The sequence below is a fragment of the Emydura macquarii genome, unplaced genomic scaffold (assembly GCF_026122565.2).
Source record: "Emydura macquarii macquarii isolate MOO-44397 ecotype Brisbane River unplaced genomic scaffold, CSIRO-AGI_Emac_v2 contig_2795, whole genome shotgun sequence".
Classification (NCBI taxonomy): Eukaryota; Metazoa; Chordata; order Testudines; family Chelidae; genus Emydura; species Emydura macquarii.
The window spans coordinates 4600075-4621057 of NW_027132932.1; the positions used below are offsets into that span (position 1 = coordinate 4600075).

Sequence of the window (20983 nt, forward strand, 5' to 3'; positions counted from 1 at the left end):
CACCCTGACTGCCTCACCCCTATAGCTTAAGAGGGGACATCGTTGTTTCCTATCTTGCATTGCAGGCCCCAAGCCAAACAACATCTCTACAGCCTTCAAGGCTGCCACACAAGATGGCGGCCTCCAAGAAATCTCAGCCTTGTTTCCATCCTTCCCCAGGAGGATCAGCCTTCCCTCTAGTGCGCATGCGTAGAACATTCCCTCACTAGGCGTCAAGCGCTTCCCTGTGTGCTCGTGCGCAGAGAGTCACCCGCAGCTCTCCCGCAGGTGCACTTTGGTAATGCGCGCTTGCGCAGAACAGCTCCGCAAGTGCCCCCTCCCCCTGTGCTATATCTGAGTACGCCGCTAACCGCACGTATAAGGGGCCCTCTCACACTTTCTGCCTCCATCTGAGATCCATTCGCCACCCACATACGGATCCCTCCAGTCACACGCAACCTGCCTTAAAAAATCACACGGATGCCACTAACTATACGCTGAATGTTTTCCTTTTTGTTCTTGGTTTCTGGGGCCTCGGAGACTAGAATGGGACCCGGGACTCCTTTATCTGAGGCCGGCGGAAGAATCATTATCTTCACAATTGAAGCCGCTGAGAAACCGACCTGATGAACGGCGAGGGCTGACTCCGCCCCTCAGCCAATCCGAGGCAGAGGCTTACGTCGAGCCCCGCCCCTCGTCCCGGCCTGGGCCAATGAGCGCGTGAACAGCTCGGGGGAGGGCGCGTGGAGGGGTGTGCGCGCGAGTGAGTGAGTGAGGGGTGTAGCTTGCCCCGGGGGGCACGGGTTGTAAGGCGACGGCAGCGGGTTGCTGGTGCTATTTGTGCTTGGGCTGAGTGAGGAGGGGAAAGTCGGGCTGTTCCGGGGCGCCAGCGGGACCTGCTGGCCGGGGACTGTGCGGGGGGGAGCAGGTGAGGGCGCGGGGGTGCTGAGGAGCGGGGTGGCGGCAGTGGGGGGGGGAGTCGCCCCCTTAGCTGGCTCCATTGACGCCCAGGGACTTAGCTCGTCCGTCCCTGTTGGGGGGTCGCCGGGAACAAAGGGGAGGGCTCGGAGTTCGGCGCCTGGCAGCGGGACAGGCTCCCTCAGCGCTGCGGAGTCGCGCCTGCCTTTCCCTCCTCCCCCCCCCCCCCCGCGGTCGTGTTACCCTCCACCCCTCCCCCGCGGTGGCCGTGGTTAAACAGCGACTAAAGAGGAGCCCCCTCACCCCCGCCGGGCCCCATCTTCGTCAGCAGCGCAGGCAGCTCGGTTCAGCCCGCTCTGGACTTGCTGGGATCTGCGCTCGCCGCCCGCCCGGAGCGCTTGTCCTGTGAAGTTAGCGCTTTGTTCGTGTTTTCTGTGCCTCTCCTGCAGCGAACTAAGGACCCCCGCCCCCCATGCGTTAGGATGGTGCTCCGGCTGGAGGAGAACTGGCTCTTGCTGGTAGGGAAGAGGTTCCTGAGCCTGTCTGAGGAGGAGGAGAGCAACGGCCCTTGGGATCCGGATCACGTCTCCGAATGGCCCTGGAAAGCTGGCCGAATCAGGGCCATCTCACACACAGATATTTCCAAACGGGACTTGAAGGTAAGTTCTGATTATCCAACACTTCTGGGGAGATAGATGAGTGCAATAGGGTGACTTTTGCAGCTTGGAAACGTGTGCATGCGCTATCTGTGCCTTAGAAATTCTTTTGGACCAGATAAATCTGTCAATAAATTACTCATCTGTTTGACAACAACAGGTGCTGATGTCTAATACCTTCAATCTTCTGGAATGTTAAACACATTAAATATTTACATTTTTGTTCTAGATTACCTGTCTCCTACCACCTGGAGAAAGTTTGTATTGTATCCTACCTATTAAGACATATTTCAGCACACTTCACTACTGCAGTTATAAATCTTGTTTCAGTGGTGAATATGCCTTCCTACAATTACAGTAAATTTATAAGATTGAGGGGTGGGGTGATGCGTTAGTTTTTAATGTTGGTAGTGGCTATTTTTTGCAATACCTTGATATTTTCTTATTGCTTATGGTCACTGGTGTGATAGTGTGGATACTTGCTATTCATGATTGTTAGGTGGTCATGAATTTAGATGCTTCTCACAATTAGGTAACATCCCTATGACAATTGCAACAATTACTTAAATGGGAAAATATTGGGAAGCATTGAATGTATTTTTAGCTGTTCTCTAATACAGTTTATTAGGTGGAAATGAGGTGTTAACACCATATCCCCAGCTAGCTCTCTGTGGGCTACTGGCAGGTGTTCCAAGAACCACAACTTGGAAGCCACTGCGTATGTGAAGCGTCTGCTAGTGACAGGACTTCACAGTAGTAATGGTGGTTTATTGTGTGTCAGTTTTATATTTTCTTCTACTTTTGACCTGGTGGCAGACTGCCCTGTTTCATGATGATACCCCTGCTGCCATTTCAATTATATGGCTTTCCCATGCTCTTTTACTGGAAGATCTTGACTATTTCAGATAATCTGAGAAAGTATTTGTCCCTTTTTTTGCAAGGCAGCTACTAAGTAGCTCTAATTGACTTATTTGCTCTTTGGTGTGTAAACTTTGAGATTCTAGTACAGAGGAAGCCTAAATTCCAGAGGGTGGCATTCTAGTCATATCTAGTGTGCCGGGGTGGAGTTTTGTCCCTGTATGGCATGCCAGGGGAGGTATCAAAGCCTTATATGGTGTGGGGAGGAGAAATTGCTGCAGAGTGCTCTCTGCTCAGAGCTCTCTCTGATACTAGAAAGGAAGAGGAGCAGGTGCTGCTGGGGAAATTGCAGAGCTTCACCATGAGACCTGTAATTGATTAAACTCTGCTAGAAGAGATTAACTCTAATGCATTCACCAGTAGAAGTGTGAGTGTGAAAAGTCACAGGAATGGCAAGAGACACAGTTGTGACAACAAAGTGCTTTTATGTAAAAAAGCATACAACCCCCACCAGTCACAAAAGAAAAGAGAGGGGGGAGGGCAAAGGAATTTATATCAAAAGGCCCCAGAATGGTGATGGACTATAAAAACCATGGTGAGGAGCAGAGAGGTTTGAATTGCAGTTCTTAGTCTTTAGAGAGACAAGGTGGATGAGGTAATATCTTTTATTGGTGAGAGACAAGCTTTTGAGCTTACACAGAGCTCTTCTTCAGGTCTAGGAAACAGTGTCACAGCTCTACAAGGATGAACAGATTGTTAAGCATAAGCAGTGAACATTTCAAGGGACTGTTCAAGGTGAAGTGGCCTATTAAGAGAGGGTAAGGCAACTGAGGGGGGTTGTTAGTGGGTTATAGATTGTTGTAATTTAAGTTCATTACTTTGCTAGACACTAAAAATCATGAACTGAATAGATGCATTGGATTTATGACTAGTAACAATCTATAATCCACTAACAACCCCCGCTTCTGTACTCCCCTGCATACTGGACTGGAGGGGTGTTAACAAGCCACTTCACCTTAAAGATCCCATGAAATATATATGTTAACTAGTTACGCTAAACAAGCTGTTCCATCTGGTATTAGCTGTGAGGCTCTGAATACGTTTCCTAGACTTGAAGAGCTCTATGTAAGCTTGAAAGCTTCTCTCTCACCAATAGAAGTTGGTCCAATAATCTGGTCTTGCTAATATCCTGGGACCCACATAGCTACAATATTGCATAGTCTTTGTAATATTTTCAACTTTTTTTAACTACTTGTTTCAAGTAATACCAAATGTAAAATTGTCATCCTCATGTCAGAATGTTGTTTTCCAATCGCTAATAATATGTTCTTTTGTCTAAACTATTAGTAACAAACGACTTAGTTTTTCTCCTTACCCTGTTTGCTTATATTCTGCAATTCAGTTTGGACAGTGAAAAGACTGTTCAAACAGTCTAAACTGTCCAAGAGTTTCACTCTCGTTTCTTGAGTTTGATTTTTTTATTCTCATGTTATCACAGTGTTGGGTCACAAGCTCTGTAGGGGATGTTGCACTCAAAACTAAATCACTTAGGTTTTACAAAATATTCTCAAAAATCAAACTTAATGCTACAAAAACTTTGCTCTAAAATATCTGACGTTGTCAGATATGGTAATTGGGAAGATGGCATATAAAAACCAATATAGAGTGCAACCTATAAATACAGCTGCATGCAAGCAATAATATATGCATATGCAAGAATGGAGACAACATTTTTGTACTAATTTGTCCACACCTTTGTCCTTTGTCCACACCTCTCTTCATGTTACCTACTAGGTTTGAAATGACATCCCAAAATCAGTTCATCAGACTACCATGTTCTCCTCACTCAGAAGTGAGGAATATTTTGTACATTTTTAATGTAACAAATCTCCAAGATGTGAACAAAACAGTAATCAGATCATCTAACTATTACTGCAAATGTTGACCACCTTTCCCCACTTTGTCATTCTTCTTGAAAAACATGAAAATGTAAGCTCCTCTGTGCAGAAACTGATCTTTTCACATATTTCTGCTTTTCATATATTTCATATATGCAGCTAACACATTTGGGAGTTGTAAAAATAGATAGTGAGAATTGTATGATGTTCTGACATGGTATTAAAAATACCTACATTTGACAGGCTTTTCTTCTGTATTAAGATAAACATTGTTTAAACTCTCACAGTGGTTGTGGAGTTGTTGAAATACATTAATTTAAAACTAGAATCTGGCTCACTATGGAGATGGGTAAGTGATATAGACGACTGGAATTTTATGGTTAAAGATGTTGCGTAACATTCACTGGCTTAGAATTTAAGTTTTAGTTTTGTAGTTTAAAAATAGACTAGTGTAACTTCTATGGTAATTGCTTCAGTGTGTGACAAATGCAATAGTGCTTATAATTAAACTTAATTCTTGATTAAGGTAAAAAAGGTGTGACACTCACCTCAGTCCAGTCCAAAACTGTAAGCCATTGTTACCTTTCTGCCTTAGCAAAAGTAAATTTTACTGAAGATTAGACTTTCTCCGTTCCCTGCCACACCGGGGAGTTGTGTCAGCAGCTCCTACCTTTCAACCAAGAGGATTCACTGTTCACAAGCTCATAGGATGCTGTTCGCTATATCTCCGAAGCGATAGATAACTAGAATGTCTTTTTGTTCTCCCTTGTGTTTTCCAAAGTCCAGTGTCTTTGTTTCAGGAGTCAGGAAGACTTTCTGGGGGTGATTCTGTCCCCAGGTCCTTTCTAAATGGTTTCTTCTGACCCTTGTTGCTTGATTGGTTTGTTTACCTTATATGTAAACGTACTTTCATTGACCTTTGCCTGTAATCAAACTGGTCGCAGGTAAATCCAAATTCCTTTGTCTAGGGCAACTTGATTTATGCACTACCTTAAAATATATTTTAAGAACGTATTTCCAGCATGCATGAATCACTTTTCATATACAACCCATATGTTCATCCCATAGTGGTAGTCTTGAACAGCTTGTCACCAGTTTATATATGATACATTACATTTTGGATACATGTTACAACAACAGGGTCTTAGGCCTAGTGGTTGTGTCAGGCATGATAGGAGTTACAATATAGTAGGCCCTCTGCCAGCAGGCACTGACTGGCTCTTAGGGTCACAAAAAGATTCTCTTTTTGAATAGTACTTGCCTTGGTCTTTCTCTTCTTTCTGTCTAAACAACAATCTGATGGTCATGACCTAGATTTTTTACTTCTTCCCATTTCTCCAGGTATGTGTGGAGTTTGATGGTGAGTCATGGGAGAAAAGAAGATGGATAGAGGTCTACAACCATAAAATGAGAGGATTTTTAGTGGAGCAAAAATTGGTACTCGCTGAACGAAAATCTCAAGCCAACTCTACAGATACTGTTCAGTGGCCTGCAATGGCAAGTATACAGATTGGTCTCATCAACTTCACTTCAGTATTTGATCTGTGAAAGCAGTATTTCCTAGTTCCTGGTTTGGTAGGCTTCAGAATTTAAGTTTTTAATGTGATCAGTAACCCAACAAAATTAGAATTTACTGTTTAAAAACCTTTAATCTAAATATGTAAGACACATTTATTAAAAGAAGACAAAATCCAACTTAATTAAAATGGCTGAACGCTTTTGTGCGCCTATCACGCTTTATGCACCTGTGTGGGAAATCTGAAATTGAACTAAAGCTCAGTTCTGTAGCCATGGGTAGGCAGAGTCTGTAAGCATTTGAAGGCAGTATTTTCCATTCTTGTGTTGAAGGGATGCCTTGTACTGCCCCATAGTGAGAACTGACTATTTCCAGGACAGTGTTTTGGGGAGGAAAGCTGTTTCAAATCCTTTTCTCTTCTCTAATCTCCAACAGGTACTACTTCTGAAGGGTAGTGGTAGTGGTTCTGTTCTGAAGGGTTGTGGTGAGGGATGGAAAGATGATCAGGCACTGAAGATGCATATCACTTCAAGCCTTTGTGTTTTGTCCTTAATATCTCATTTTATTGTCCCCATGGCTCAGTGCTCTGTAAATTTTCAATTCCTATTCCCATGTGGTAGGAGCTTCCCTTAGGTCATTTTGTGAAGATTGAACCTGGATCTTATGCACTCAAAAGCATAAGTTTTAACTGCTTGAACCAAGGACATAAATCCCACTTAGGTGGGATTTAGCAGATTGATTGATTAACACTAGTGTCATTGGATTATAGTTCTGTCAAACTTTAGATGTGTAGTCTAGTATCCTCTGACTTCCTTAAAAGGTAATCAGATGGAAAAGATGATTGACTTTTTTTTTTACTGATACAGTGCAATTTAAAATATTCTGTTTTTTTATATTTATAAAGAATAACTACTAGGTTACCTGCAGCATTAAGTTCTTCTCATGAAGCCAAATAGCCAGACTGTGTGTTTTGGTTATGCACATTCAGCCTTTTTTTAGCTCACTTTTGATTAGACTGCTGAGATTAGCATTATTAATTTAAAAAATCTGCTTGTGTATAAATTGGAAATGCAGTCATACAGTACTGGGGAAGTCTGCTTTTCTTGAATTCTTATATTAATGTCAGTATAAATACCATATATATATTATGCATATTTTTATGGTGGTAGTACTGGAAACAAAATCTAAATTCTTAAACTTTCTGGACTATAGAGCATCAAATGAGAAGTACAGCCCTTACATGTATCTGAATGCATTGTATATCCTGGACACTTTTTTATTCAGTAAATACATTTAGGTATAGGATTTCTTGTGTGTTGTATTTTAGGTATACAGTGTAAAAAGTTTATAAGCTCATTTTATAAAAGAATGCTATAGAGAAACTTTTACGGCACAGTACTACAATCAGCCTTGCAGGGCTGTTGGTTAATACTTGAAAAGTGTTCAATAAATAATTGTATATTTTAAAATGATGGGACAGAACTCACCTAAATTTAAATTTACTTTTTTAAAATTCACAGTTTAGTTTTAGAAACCATGGTACCTACAGTATTATGTTTTTGTTGCATGGCATTAGGCTTCCAAACATAATTTTCAAATCTGCTAACATCAGTGATGCTGAAATGCAAACATCATTCTCTGATGCCCAACAAGGAGCGCCCTAGTCACTGAGGTTGCTGCAGTGCTGGGAAGATTGCATGAAGATGTATGAAGTCAATTAACCAATTTCTGTTGTATTACTGACACTGAGGGTAATTGACTCAGTGTCAGTAATCCAACAGAAATTGGTTAATTGACTTCGTGTAAATTTACAATCTTCTCTGCACTGCAGCAACCTCAGTGGGGGTAATCAGCTCAATAAATGGGAAGTTACATATTTTGGGAGGAACAGGAAGTACTGTGGTGCTCCAGTAATGAGTTGGAGAGAGGAGAGAAAGGTGGGTGGTAGTCTCCTCCTGCTGCATACCTGTGAAGATTAAAAAGCACTTGTGGTAAAAAGGAAACAGCCCTTGTGTGTGTTTGGCTAGGAGACTAGAGGAACAGGTTAGGCAGTGATACTCACATGGTAGGGATAGGTGTAGATGTCCTGTGACAGCCATCTTTATTCAGAATACAGGGGCAAAACACATACCAAATGAAAAAGGACAATAAGTGGGGAAGTACTGTTTCTAAATGTGCTTGCCCTTGTCTTTCAGGTTTACAAATTCTTATTGGACAAGGCTGGTTTGGGATCCATGGCTTCTATACGCTTCCTTGGTGAAGACAGATGTGTATTTCTTTCTAAAGACCTTTTGAAGCCCATTGAGGTAACCTTATTTGGAATATCTTACATATGTTGGGAGAGAAATCAAGCCTTATTTTCTCTAGCATTCACTGCTGACATTTGAAGCATGTCCAAATTGCTATAATTCATAAAAATCTATCCTTAATATTGTGGGTGGGTGGTTAAAAAGCTGATGATGGTAGCTCAGCATGCAGCTATTTAAGAGATCTTGGTGTAGGAATAACATTAGGCCTCTAGTTTTTCAGGTTGATGAATCATTGGTATGTCATGATGGTAAAATAGGAGATTCTTTCCCATATGGCCAGTTGACTAATGAACATGAATTCCATTAGCATTGAAGGAGTTGTATGCATATATAGAAGGGAGAATAGATAATAAATCTTACTAAGAAATAGAAATGCTTCACAACAGTTTAGCACAGGAAATGGTGAAGAATACTTTATTCATTTGAAACTATAAGTAAACTTTTAATTAGAGCTGTGTGGAGAATAGTCATTCCATTTTATGGAAGATTTCAAACTTAGTTTCATTCCAACTTGAAGTTTCTAGTTTCATTCCAAAATGGAATCCAAAAAAAATTTCTGGAAAAAAAAGTGATAGCTTGCAAATAAAATTGTGCCTGAGGGTTAATGGGAAATAGAGAGCCTGAGGGTGCTAACTCCCAGCTCACCTGGGGCTTCAGGGTCCTAATTCCCCTTCAGCTCTGAAAGCATTGGCTGAGTGTTGGAGCTTGACCTCATCAGCCTGCCAAGCAAGCTTACAAGAAAACAGGCAGATTTCTATCAAACCTTTGTCAAAGTCAAACTGATCAAGAAACATCTTGATGAATCTTGAAGAATGGGGGAAACTGTTCTGTCAGAGAATTTCTGATCAGCTCTGCTTTTAATCTGGTAGAATGTACTTGAATTGGATTTTGTGTTGAACACAACTATTAAAAAAGAGTGCCAAGGAATTTTTAATAGATGCTTAGGAACTGTATTCTGGATCTCATCTTAAGGTGGCATTGATGGTAGTCATTGAAGTTGCTGGGCTGATATCCTGGCTGGAAGATAAGTGCATCTAAATTAATTGATGGGGAGGTAGATCAGAGCATAAAAAGATGGGAGTGATTGGTTATCTCTGAATTGAGGCAAGATCATAAACTCTTATTACACTTTGAGTATAACTGTAAAACAGCAATTATCAGTGAACATTTAGCTATTCCAGGCCTTCCTGATCTTTATTCCAGGTGCTGTGCCCTCCCTGCTTCATTTTTATTTGGCTTTTGCATTTTATTTCAGATAAGATTGTAAAATGTTTGGGGGCAGGAATTGTCTCTACCTGTGTTTTGTGCAGAATTTAGCATAATAAACTTGGGCCTTTGGGTGCTACCACAATACAAGTAATAATGGAAATTTTACTAATTATTATTAATGTAAAGTATTGGTTTATTCTTGTTCTCTCTGCACAAATCACAAACCAGGTTCTTAAACATAATAACAGACCCATCTGATTCATATGAAGTTTCACAGTATAATCTCTTGCTGTTGAACATTCTTCTGTTTGAAAAGCTTTTTTTTTTTTTTTTTAAAGAAACATTTAGTGCTCTTGGCAACTATTTATATTGAATGCTTCCATTCTAATAGGATGTGGACAGTCTGAGACCCTCTCTTTTGGACGATCAGAATGTTAATAAAGAAATTCAGGCTTTGATTATGAAACAGCTAGATGAAAGCCACTTGCTGCAAGGTATGAGAATGCCATCTGGTGGAAGGATGCTGGAGATCACTATACTGGTGATATCTACAGTATTACCTATTAGCAGAAATCTTTTTCTCCCTGATAGTCTTTCCTTTCATGGAAGGACGTTGGGTAGTCTACTGGTCTCATCACCTTTCCCAAAACCATTTTTGAAATTTGCTGTCCACCATCTGTAATGAAATGCTCCAAAATGGATAGAGTTATAGACTAGGATTTAAAAAATGGCTGGCTGACTTCAGGCATCTAAAACGTCATCTGATTTTCAGTAGTGTGGAGCACTCAGCAGTTCCCATTGAATTCAGTGCATCCCATTGAATTCAGGTCCCAGTGAATTCCTCAGTACTTCTGAAAATTCGATGACTTATTTAAGTGCCTGACTTTAGCCACCCACTTTTTAAAGAAATTCTTAACCTGCACTATTCTATAGTTCACTAGAAAGGCGTTGGAGACTTATTAGGGACTTTTCTTTAAAATTGTCTATAGTGGGGATCACCAACCCTAATCTCTGATTTGTTGGCTCCTACAAGTCTTTCTTGTAACAAGAAGTTTGTCCAGTGGAAATGATCTACTTCTGCATAGGAAATTAATGTACTGGAGTAAATAATGTGGCAGCTCTTGAAAGAGTGGCAATAAAAGCAGGAAATAACTCTTAGAAATTGGACACTTGGGGCTCAATCTCCAGGTCCAGCTGAGCTGTGCTTGCCATATTTGTGACTACTGAATTCTGAGGTCGGCTTGTCTCCCAGTGTATGTTTTTATAGCAGCAGAAAGGCCCCAGTGTGGCCAGAATACCTCTGCACTGCTTTTTCCCAGCCATGTTAGTCCCCTATGTCAGAGGTCAAGGGGGCGGAGGGTGGGCATATGAAAACTGCATTGTTACTTTGCCTATTCTCTTCCAGTGCTCCTCACTTAATTTCTGGTATATAGTACTAATGTTTAGTTAGTCTTGACGTGGATATTTAATGGAAGTTACCATAAAGTGTGTGCGCCTCCATGTTCCCACTCTCTGAAGCATGTTTTTTTTTGTTTTTAAAGGTGGTAAGAATGTAGTTGGTTCAAAAGTAAGAATTTATAGCTTGGATCCATCTACCCAGTGGTTCACAGCAACTGTTGTAAATGGTAATCCAACTTCAAGGACTCTGGAAATCAACTGTCAGGAGGTAAAGAAGCAACTGATGCAACATGGGTAGATAAAAAGAATTAAAACACCTTCCTTATATCTAGGTAATTTTATCCTTGCTTTTCCATAGTAGGGCTAACCAGCTGGAATAATGTTTTGTGTATTATGTCACACTTCATTCCAAAGGATCCCAGAGCTCTTTATACTGCATGAACAGTACCACTGACGTGGGTGGAAGGGTAACATATGGCTCACTGTGCAGTCGTAGGGGAGCAGCGACTTGGGATTTTCTCTTTTGGTCAAACAATTAGTGGAGATGCTAGAACAGGGCTTTCCCATCTGTATAGAACTTGCAGCACCATGCCTTAAAGGCTGCCTTTGAAAAATGCACACGCAGTCCTTCATTCCAAAATTAGATAAATTGTAAGTCATCCTTAAGATTTTAACTTGAAGTTCCACAGAGTCTAGGTTTTTCAGACCCAAAACTTACTCTGTTGCTTCATAGTTGGAGTATCATAGTTCTGGTTTTTTATTTTTTTTTTAAACTGCTTTATTAGCCTCCCTTGAGTTGTGGAGGTAGTAAGCATCTAAGATCTAAAACTTCTTACACAAATTATTAATGGTCTTTTTAAAAAAGCGTACTCCATTTTTTTCCTTAAGATTCCAGCTTTAAAAACTCTTGATCCAGAATTGATTCATGTTGAAATTATACACGACAGCCATGAAAAGTGTGGTAAGATCTTTTATTTATTGGCCTTTTGCTGTTTGAAGTAATTTTCAATGTTGGAAACACACTAATTTAATTACTTTAAATGTTTCAGGCAAATCTAAGAGAAATGGGGGTATAAAAAGAAAATCATCTGATAATAAAGGAAATGTTGATGCCAAACATACAAAATCCTGCCCTCAGGTAACCATGGCTTATGTTCATATTCTAACAGTATTTGACATTCAGTTGTTGAAGAGGAGGATTAGACAGCTTCAATTTACTGACCCACTATGTTATGTCTACCGTTAGAATTCTACAGAGGCTCAGCAGCTGCTGTGCTGCTCTAGTGCTTCAGTGTGGACACTTACTATAGCAACAGGAGAGGTTCTCCCATCATTGTAGGTAATCCACCTCTCTGAGAGGCAGTAGCTCTCAGAGTAATTCTTCTATCGACCTACTGCTTTCTATGCTGGGGGTTAGGTTGGCTTAATGTGTTTCAGGGTGTGGATTTTTCATACCCCTGAGTGACATAGCTATGCCTTCAGAGTAGACCAGCCCCTAAACTTTTTTCCCTCTCTCCTGTGCTCGTCCAAACATAGGTATAGTTCTCTCTGTACTAGTAGACAGAGAACAGTATAATTGAACATTTGGGTGAGGTCACTCTCATTCATAAAAGGAGTTTGTCTACTCTCAATCTTGTGGATGGTTTTTTTCTTCTTCCAGTGTGTGGACCTCTTTTGCGGCTGTATAGAGAGATTTAAAGATCAAGGTTTCTCTAGCTTAGAAAAAAAGTCTAGAAAAAGAGAGAAATCCAATGGAATCTGTAACTACCTGACTGCTCAAAGATTTCTGCTACCAGACAGGAGTGCACCAGTCTTGCAGAGATAATGTATGTATGTTACTTTTCTGCAAAGGGAGAATCTGGAGCTCTTCTAATATTTTCATATTTATCTGAGCCAACTGCCTTTCAGTGATCCACCAAGCCTGGCTAAGATCTAAGAAAGCTGTCTTGAAGGCCAAAATAATTTTTTCTGGGTGATTTAGATACGGAGTACTGAATGGAGAATAATGGTGTAGCTAAAGAACCGCCCTTCAAATGGACCATGTGATTAGCCTCATCAGACTTGGTTGCTTTTTATAGAGGGACTGACCTTCTGGGAGATCTAGGGTTTATCTGTGCCATCCTGCTTCTATGCATAGTCCCATTACTGTAGCCATGTAGTCAGTCCTTTGTCAAGCCAGCTACTTAAGTTCATTTCATGGTCAGACACCTTTGGTAGAGACTTCTAAAATACAGTAGTGATATCAGAGATACATTCACTTCTGTTTAAGGTGGAAACTTTTCACTGTAGTCTTTAAAAAGAGGATGCTTTAGCTACCAAGAACTCTGGAGGATTTATCTGGTTTCCTATAAGGCAGGGGTAATCTATTTTTTTTATAAGGGTCCAAATTTTTTGGGCAAGGTGTAGTCAATGTCCAGACTCCAGAGAAACATTTTTCACACCACAATAACAATAATGATAATAAATAAATAAAATATTTTGCGGTCCATTCAGACGTGTCTGGTGGTCTGGATTTGGCCTGCAGTCCACCTATTGACTATCCCGCCATCAGAGGATAATAGGGTTATAAGGAATAGCCAACATGGATTTGTCAAGAACAAATCATGCTAAACCAACTTAATTTCCTTCTTTGACAGGGTTACTGGCCTAGTGGATAGGGAGGAAGTGGTAGATGAGATTTCTTGATTCTGATATGGCTTTTGACATAGTCCCATATGACATTCCCATAAGCAAACTAGGGAAATGTGATCTAGATTTACTATATGGTGGGTGCATAACTACTCCTTGAGGACAGTCTTTCTACCAGTTATCAATGATTTGCTGTCCGAATAGGATGGCTACTAGTGGGGTCCTGCAGGCATCAGTCTTGAGTCCACTATTAGTCAATATTTTCACGAATGACTTGGATAATGGAGCAGAGAGTATCCTTATAAAATCTGCAGATAACACCAAGTTGGGAGGGTTGCAGGCACTTTGGCGGACAGGATAAGAATTCAAAAAGACCTTGACAAATTGGAGAATTGCTCTGAAATGAACAGATGAAATTCAATAAGGACAAATGCAGAGTATTTCCCTTAAGAAGGAAAAATGAAATGCACAACTGCAAAATGGGGAATAACTGGCTAGGTGGTGGTACTGCTGAAAAGGCTCTGGGGGTTATAGTGGATCACTACTTGAATATGAGCTACCAATATGGTGCAGATGCAAAAAAGACTAATATCGTTCTGGGGTGTATAAACAGGAGTGTCATATATGACACAGATGGTAATTTTCCTGATGTGGTTGGCACTGCTGTGGCCTCAGCTGGAGTATTGTGTTCACTTCTGGACACCTCACTTCAGGAAAGATGTGGACAAAGAGGAGAGGACAGGTTTTAAAAAACAAAAAAAGAAACAAAATTGGCATGTTTAGTCTTGAGAAAAGAAGATTTGGGTGGAACTTGATAAGTCATCAAATAAGTGAAGGGCTCTTATAAATAGAACGGGGATCAATTGTTCTCCATGGTCACTGAAGGTAGGACAACGGGTAATGAGCTTAATTTGCAGCAAAGGAGATTTAGGTTAGATATTAAAAGCTTTTTAACTATAAGGATTGTTAAACTCTGGAATAGGCTTCCAAGGAAAGCCATCCTTGGAGGTTTTTATTAACAGGTTGGACAAACATCTGTCAGGAATGGTTTAGGTTTACTTGAGGCTGCATCAGTGCAGGGGGCTGAACTTGATGACTTATGGAGGTCCTTTCCAGCCCTATGTTTCTATGATTCTATAACATTCATTTTCTGGGGGAAATCATCTTAATAGATTTCAGAGTTCCTTGACGTTTTTTCCACCTTGTGAACTGCAAGAAGAATAGTTTAAAAGTTAAGGTTTTTTTTTTTATGATTAGGACAGATACCACAAAGAACATATATTGGGAAAAGTGTACAATGTATGTTGTGTTTTCATTTAAGTGGTCATGGGAGAGTCATAGAAGCAATATTTTTCCTCATGTTGGCTTTGAATTTTTACATCTGTTACAGGTATCGCACAGTCTGAGTCACGTGCAGTCAGTACCAACAGTGTTTGGTGAAACATTGCTAGGGTGTACACCTGCAGCTCCTACCAGCAAAGACCTCAGGCACCAGGGCATGTCTCAGCCAGCTAACTCACCTCCTAACCTTGGTGCAGAAACTCCTCAGGGGTATGTAAGTGGTGACTGTTTTTTAAATTTGTGGAGAAAAATACAGAAGAATAACAAATTACTTTATACAACGTAAACTAAGTTGAGTATTTTAAAAAGAAACTATGGTAACTAACCTTCTGCCCCCCACTATTGATGTGGTGAGAAATATCTGACTTGTCAATTGCCCTGAATATATACGATCTCTGGGTTGTATTCCTGCCACTTTCCATTGACTTAGCTTGTGACCGTAAGGAAATTGTTTAACCATCCTTGTGCCTCAGTTTACTTATATATATAAAATGGGGGATAATGCCTGAATATGTTTTGAGGCTTAATTGCTTTTAAAGTATTTTGTATGTCTTTGAGAGTCTAAAATGAAAAGCACAAAAGTATCTCCTACTAAGAAAAAGATAGGCATACAGTGACATAATAAGGGAGGTTAGTTTACTGACAGTCAGTTCTTACAGCGAATAGAAATTGTGTTCCTAGTTTTGTACATAGATTTTGATACCTTAGTTTCAGAACTGTCATGAGTTGCAGACAAGACAAGGGGGTAGTTTTGGTTTTTAATGAACTTCTGATGCTCATTCTGCTCTTCTCCAATGCACAAGTTACAATTTGTACCATTTTTTTTTTTGTGGTGTTTGCATCTCATAAAGATAAGTGATGTTATAAAGTGTACTTCTATAACACCTTTATATTAAAAATAAATTTTTAAAGCACTTTACAAACATGTTAATTTAATGAAGCTTCTAAACTCTCCTTTGACATTAGGAAAGTATTATCTCCTTTTTGCAGATCAGGAAACTGAAATATAAAATAGTTACATGAATTATCCAAAGTCACACAGGAAGCCTGTGTAGAGCTTGAAACAGAATCCAGATTTTTCTGATTCAGTCAGCTGTTTAGTTACAAGGCTATCCTTTATGATTCAATGGTGCAGGCTTCATAGGCTAGGTCTGCACTGCATGCCACTGGTGACAGCGAGTATGATGTGTATACACGCCACAGTGAAAAGCAGGCTGTGTCCACACCGTGGTGTGTACCTACAAGTCAGTGAAAAGGCTCTGGCGTTCTATACTTTGCTAAAAATAACAGTGTAGGTGGGGAAGGCGCTTCTTAGGCTTGTAGAGAATGGTGTAGGGTACATACACACAGGGCTCAGGCATGTCTTTACGCAGTGCCTCTCTGTCTACACTGTTGTTTATACCCATGCTAGGGAACCACGTAGTGTATGTACTCCACATACTACTGTAAGCAGCGTGCACTGTAGACATACCTTTGTGGATGTTCTCTTGAACAGAACATTGCTATCTTAACTTAGAATGCAAATACAGTCAGTGTCTTGGTTTTAAGAAGGGTGGATAGGGGAGCAGATTAATCAAAAAAAGTCCTTCCTTGTGTGTAATCAGTCATCTATTTTCTGACAAAAATATTCTTACTCATGGTAGCCTGGCTGCTCCAATATAGAGATGTGAAAGCAAGTTAGCTACAATTCTAGATATGACCCATGCATCAAAAGAATTATTAAAAGTTCTGTTTGTATTTGTGAGATTGTAGAGGTGGGGTGGAGATTTGGGATCTGAAAGGCTAAATTTATGGCAGTATTAGTTCAAGATATAAGTAGACTGAGCAAAGTAAATCTGGGACATGCTGAAATACTAAACATCCTTCAGAGTATAAACTGCACTTCAATCCTGACTTAGTGTTTCATTCATCAAGCTCTGCTCCATCTCCTGATTCTGTCACAATAGGAGAAGAGTACTTCCATTAGAATATGGCATAGTAGGAAACAAGATTTTCTTAAAGGAAAACTAAATAGCTACCTAAGATTACTATAACTGAAAAAAAAAAAAAGTGTTTTTCCAAGTTACTATGTGAAATCATTTTAACTGTTTTCCTATATACATTTTTATTTTTTTAAGTCCTAAAGGGACCAGTAGTTCGTCTAGTCTGGCCTCCTGTGTATCACAGGCCATTAACTTTCACCCAGTTACCCTATATTGAGTCCAATAACTTGTTTGACTAAAGCATAACTTGTATTTGGCTATAGATAGATCATTCCCCCTATTTGTGAAAAACCTGCATATAGGAACAGTGGGGTGCGAAACACTATCTTTTTATAAATAGGTACCTGTAACTTCTGTGGGGAAGGGAAGGGGGAGATACACAGTCAATAAGTTGGCACTGAGGGGCTTAATAGGAACAGTAGCTATATATCTGAAACTCCCTTTGTGGTTTTTAATTGATTCTCTCTCTTTTTAAGGTGTTTGGTATGTGAAACTGTTCTGAATTCTTAATCATGGATGCTAGCAGAATTAAGATTAACTTCCTATTTTACCCATGTAAACTCTGGTTCACATGAATAGCTTGAGAGAGCTGATGCATTTCAATTATGGTTTGACCTCAACATTTCTCGTTAGGTCTTATTACTGCATATTGTACATTTCAGCATTTGCAAACAGAGTTTACCAGAAGAACATCCTTCTTGTCTTAATACTGCGGTTAAAGTGTCAAAAGAAGATCTGACTGTCTTCCGTAAAGCAGAGTTTCTAGCAAAAGAACAAACTAAAAATCCTAATGATCAGAATAGTAATTATACCTCTTTGAAGACCTTAAGGTCTCTATCTTTGACTAACACATGCGATGAAAAACAAAGTGACTTGAAAAGTTTACACAAATCCTTTACCAAGCCAATGACAAATTTCCTAAAGGAGCATGTTCCTATAAAATCCATACAGCATCTAGACAACTCTTGCAGAGCAACATCCAAGCCTAATGGCACTTCAGAACTGCAGGAAATCTTGGATTGTAAACCCTCAACATCAGATGATCATGCTAACCTTTCCACTGGGCATGAGATTGAATTACAAAGCAGTTACAACCAGAGCAGCTGCAAAGGAGACAAGACAGAAAACTTCTTTTCTATATGTTCCTCAGTCAGAGGAAATTCAAATGAGATTTCATATGAGAGAAATGAAAATGAAGGTGCTAGGGCTGGGAGCACCAATAAAGTCCAGAACAATGGCAAGTATATCGGGAGCATTGATATCTACAGAGAATTATTGTATGTAAAGTTGCATAGCAATTTCAGAAAAATGTGTTAATAGGATAAGGAGTCTTATGGAATTACGGTCTTGAGGTCTAAGTTAATGAAACACCTAGATTTCAATTCTAGAATAGGAACCCAAGGAGTGTGAGGAGGCTCCTAAAATTTATACCTAATTTTCAGGTTATGTAAACAGAGTAAGTCTTGGGAAATATATTTAAGGTCTCTTGGTAGGATTAGATATGCATGTCATGAGGAAAAAGAATACTTTTTCATTGTTACAGACCTAATCAGAACAAAATTCTGTAAGGTTAAATTTGGGAAGAAGGATTGCAAAAGTGAGTATGACTTATGACTACGCCTCATAGTCCATGGCATAATGAGACCAAATGCTGCAACAACAATCCCCTAAATTCTATGGCAATGTTAATTTATTCTACCCTTCATTTCTATCCCTCCCACCTCCACACAAATTCATACGAGTAAGGCTCATAGTTGAAAATACTCATTGACAAAATTTGTTGATGGATTTTTTTAGCTGTTTTTTCCAGGTGGTCCAGTGCCACTCACTAGGGTCCTGCAATGTTCTTCAGAGGAAGACTTTTCTCTCCTTCCCACTCCTATATGTGCCAGAGAATGGAGCAACTTGTAGCTGGCTTCATGCTGCACTGTCCTCCAGGCAGCTTAACTGATCATCAATAAGGTTAAGATTATGTCATGTTTATTTTTACTAAAAGTCAGGGACCGGTCTCGGGCAATAAACAAAAATTCATGGAAGCTTGTGACCTATCCCTGACTCTTACTAAAAATAACTGTGACAAAATGGGGGGGGGGGGGGACGGGGGGGGTGAGAGAGACAGCCCTGCTACAGGACGGGGGAGGGTGGGGAGTCCAGCAGCTCTGGGGCCCCGGAACTGAAGTGGAAAATGTCATGGAGGTCTCTGCAAGTCACAGAATCCATGACCTCAATGACATAATCTTATCCTTAATCATTAAGCTTGCAGTCAGACCACAGGAATCCAGTTCTGGTTCCCTGACCCCCTGTTGCCTGGCTTTGTGAAACAGTTGATAGGTACAGGGCAAGCAGCAACTACAGGAGGATCCCACCTGGGCATGAAGTCGGGGAAAAGGTGTCCTGAATTCCTGACCACAGTAAAATACTAAATTCCATAGTGCTTTGGAAAAATGTCTGATTACAGCAACAGACTCCTAGAGTCCACAGGGACCTCACTGAGATGAATGGGCAGTTTATACCTCTCAGAAGTATTTCTGGCTCTTTGAAGACTCCAAGAGACATTGTTACATCAATTTACACTCTGGTCCTGTGTTCAAGGTTACCACTAGCCATTATGGCTGCAGAAACATAATTTAAAAATAAACAGCAGAAGTTCTGGAGCACAATTCTGTGGGAAGGGGAAAATTGCTTGGCTGTAGAAAAGAAAGGGCCCTGACTATGGCCTTACTGTCATAAAACTTAAGGTGGATATAGCTTTAACAGAGATCATAGGGTAAGCAAATGTGAATCTGAGTGACTAGTGGAAGTTATTGTTTAACCTGTACTATTTCTTTTTCCTGCAGTAATTGTTCACAAGTCAGTTTTGACAGATGCTTGTAAAGTTAAGAAACTGCAGCAAAGTGGGGAAGCCTTTGTGCAGGATGGTTCCTGCAATAACATTGCGCCTCACCTGCATAAGTGCAGGGAATGCCGTCTGGACAGTTACCGGAAAAACAAAGAGCAAAGAGACTCCACTGTCTTTTGCAGATTCTTTCACTTCAGGAGGTGAGAGCAATTTTGAAAGTATGTGAATGTTGATATTCCTAGCTGCACAAATTGATTTTAGATGACTCAGTCAAAGATTTAAAAAAAAAAAAAAAAAAACAGGCAGGTGCCCAATAATGCTTAACTTCTGGGTTTTATCTTTTAAAAGGGCAGTGTGTCCAATAGTTTAATCTTTAGCCTTTCTCTTAAATCTTGGCCTACAATGGCTCTGCAGTTTAGCTGTAGGAGAGATCCTATCATCTCTGGGTCATGGTTTCAAATGCATCCGAGATCAATTAATAACATTGACAGCTGTCCAGTGGTGTAAGTGATAAACATTGTGTTCTCAGTGCAGGATGAATTAACTTTAAATCAAGGTGATTTAAATCACCAAGTGGAAAGCCTTGATTTAAGTAACTTTGTTTCTTTTTGAACTTCAGTGATTTTTCAAAAGAAAAGTGCATTCTTATTGGTTGATTGGTTGATTGGAACATTAGAACATGTTGATTTACAATTAAATAGAGCCTTTACATTAGATTTGGTACATCTTTTTGCTATCTAGGAGGGTGTGCTACAACTAGAGTGTGTTTCTATGGTGGGTTAAGTCATAAATATTCATAATACGAGAACTGAGCCAGTCAGAACTCAGGTAGGGAGAAGCTATGAAATAGGAGTATGAGACCACCCAGGTCAGCTCAGGGGATGATCCAGAAGAGATACACGATGATGTCTCCTGGAGTAAGAATCTGGTTCCGAATGCCTGTGATGACTTCGCCAGTCTCTTGCATCTAGTAGTACAGCCCCTGGGTCCCCCACAGGATCAAGCCTTTAATATGACCTATTATATCATGTTTATACAGCTTGACCTCAAAAGTTAAATGCTTTCTCCTGATCCTTTCTTTATATAGAAGAGCAACCATTAACACAAAAGATTCTGATAGTGGCTAATGGATTCAGTGTATACATTTTTTTTTTTTATTTAAATGGTTTAAGAGATTATAATAGGTTTAGGCCCTAACATATTTTTGTACTAAATTCAGATTTCATTTTAAACAGGTTTATTTTTAAAACGAAACGTACTATAATTTAAATAAAATTTTAAATCCAATTTAAATAATTTGATTTTCCCCACGCTGCGCCCCCTCCTTCTCCGCAATAACCTGGGTTGTTTAGCACTCTAGTTTGCTTGAGTAGAAGTTCTGTAACAGCTTAATTTTAGATTTTAAAAGTGGAATTTTCAATTAAATATTAAAAAAAAAAAATAAGTATAGCA

The 20983-nt window shown here is 39.9% G+C and overlaps 1 protein-coding gene across 1 annotated transcript in view; it reads left to right on the forward strand.

Moving 5' to 3' along the window:
- Positions 1 to 776: 776 nt before the first annotated feature.
- KDM3A (lysine demethylase 3A) overlaps positions 777 to 20983 on the forward strand; it is a 38895-nt gene continuing 18688 nt past the window's right edge. The window contains exons 1-11 of the mRNA XM_067567690.1: positions 777 to 907; positions 1347 to 1556; positions 5651 to 5806; positions 8021 to 8131; positions 9735 to 9837; positions 10885 to 11009; positions 11630 to 11702; positions 11791 to 11879; positions 14760 to 14920; positions 17355 to 17929; positions 19530 to 19731. Of these exons, the coding sequence (XP_067423791.1) occupies positions 1380 to 1556; positions 5651 to 5806; positions 8021 to 8131; positions 9735 to 9837; positions 10885 to 11009; positions 11630 to 11702; positions 11791 to 11879; positions 14760 to 14920; positions 17355 to 17929; positions 19530 to 19731 (1772 nt within the window). The 5' untranslated portion in view covers positions 777 to 907; positions 1347 to 1379. The remainder of the gene's footprint in view (positions 908 to 1346; positions 1557 to 5650; positions 5807 to 8020; positions 8132 to 9734; positions 9838 to 10884; positions 11010 to 11629; positions 11703 to 11790; positions 11880 to 14759; positions 14921 to 17354; positions 17930 to 19529; positions 19732 to 20983) is intronic.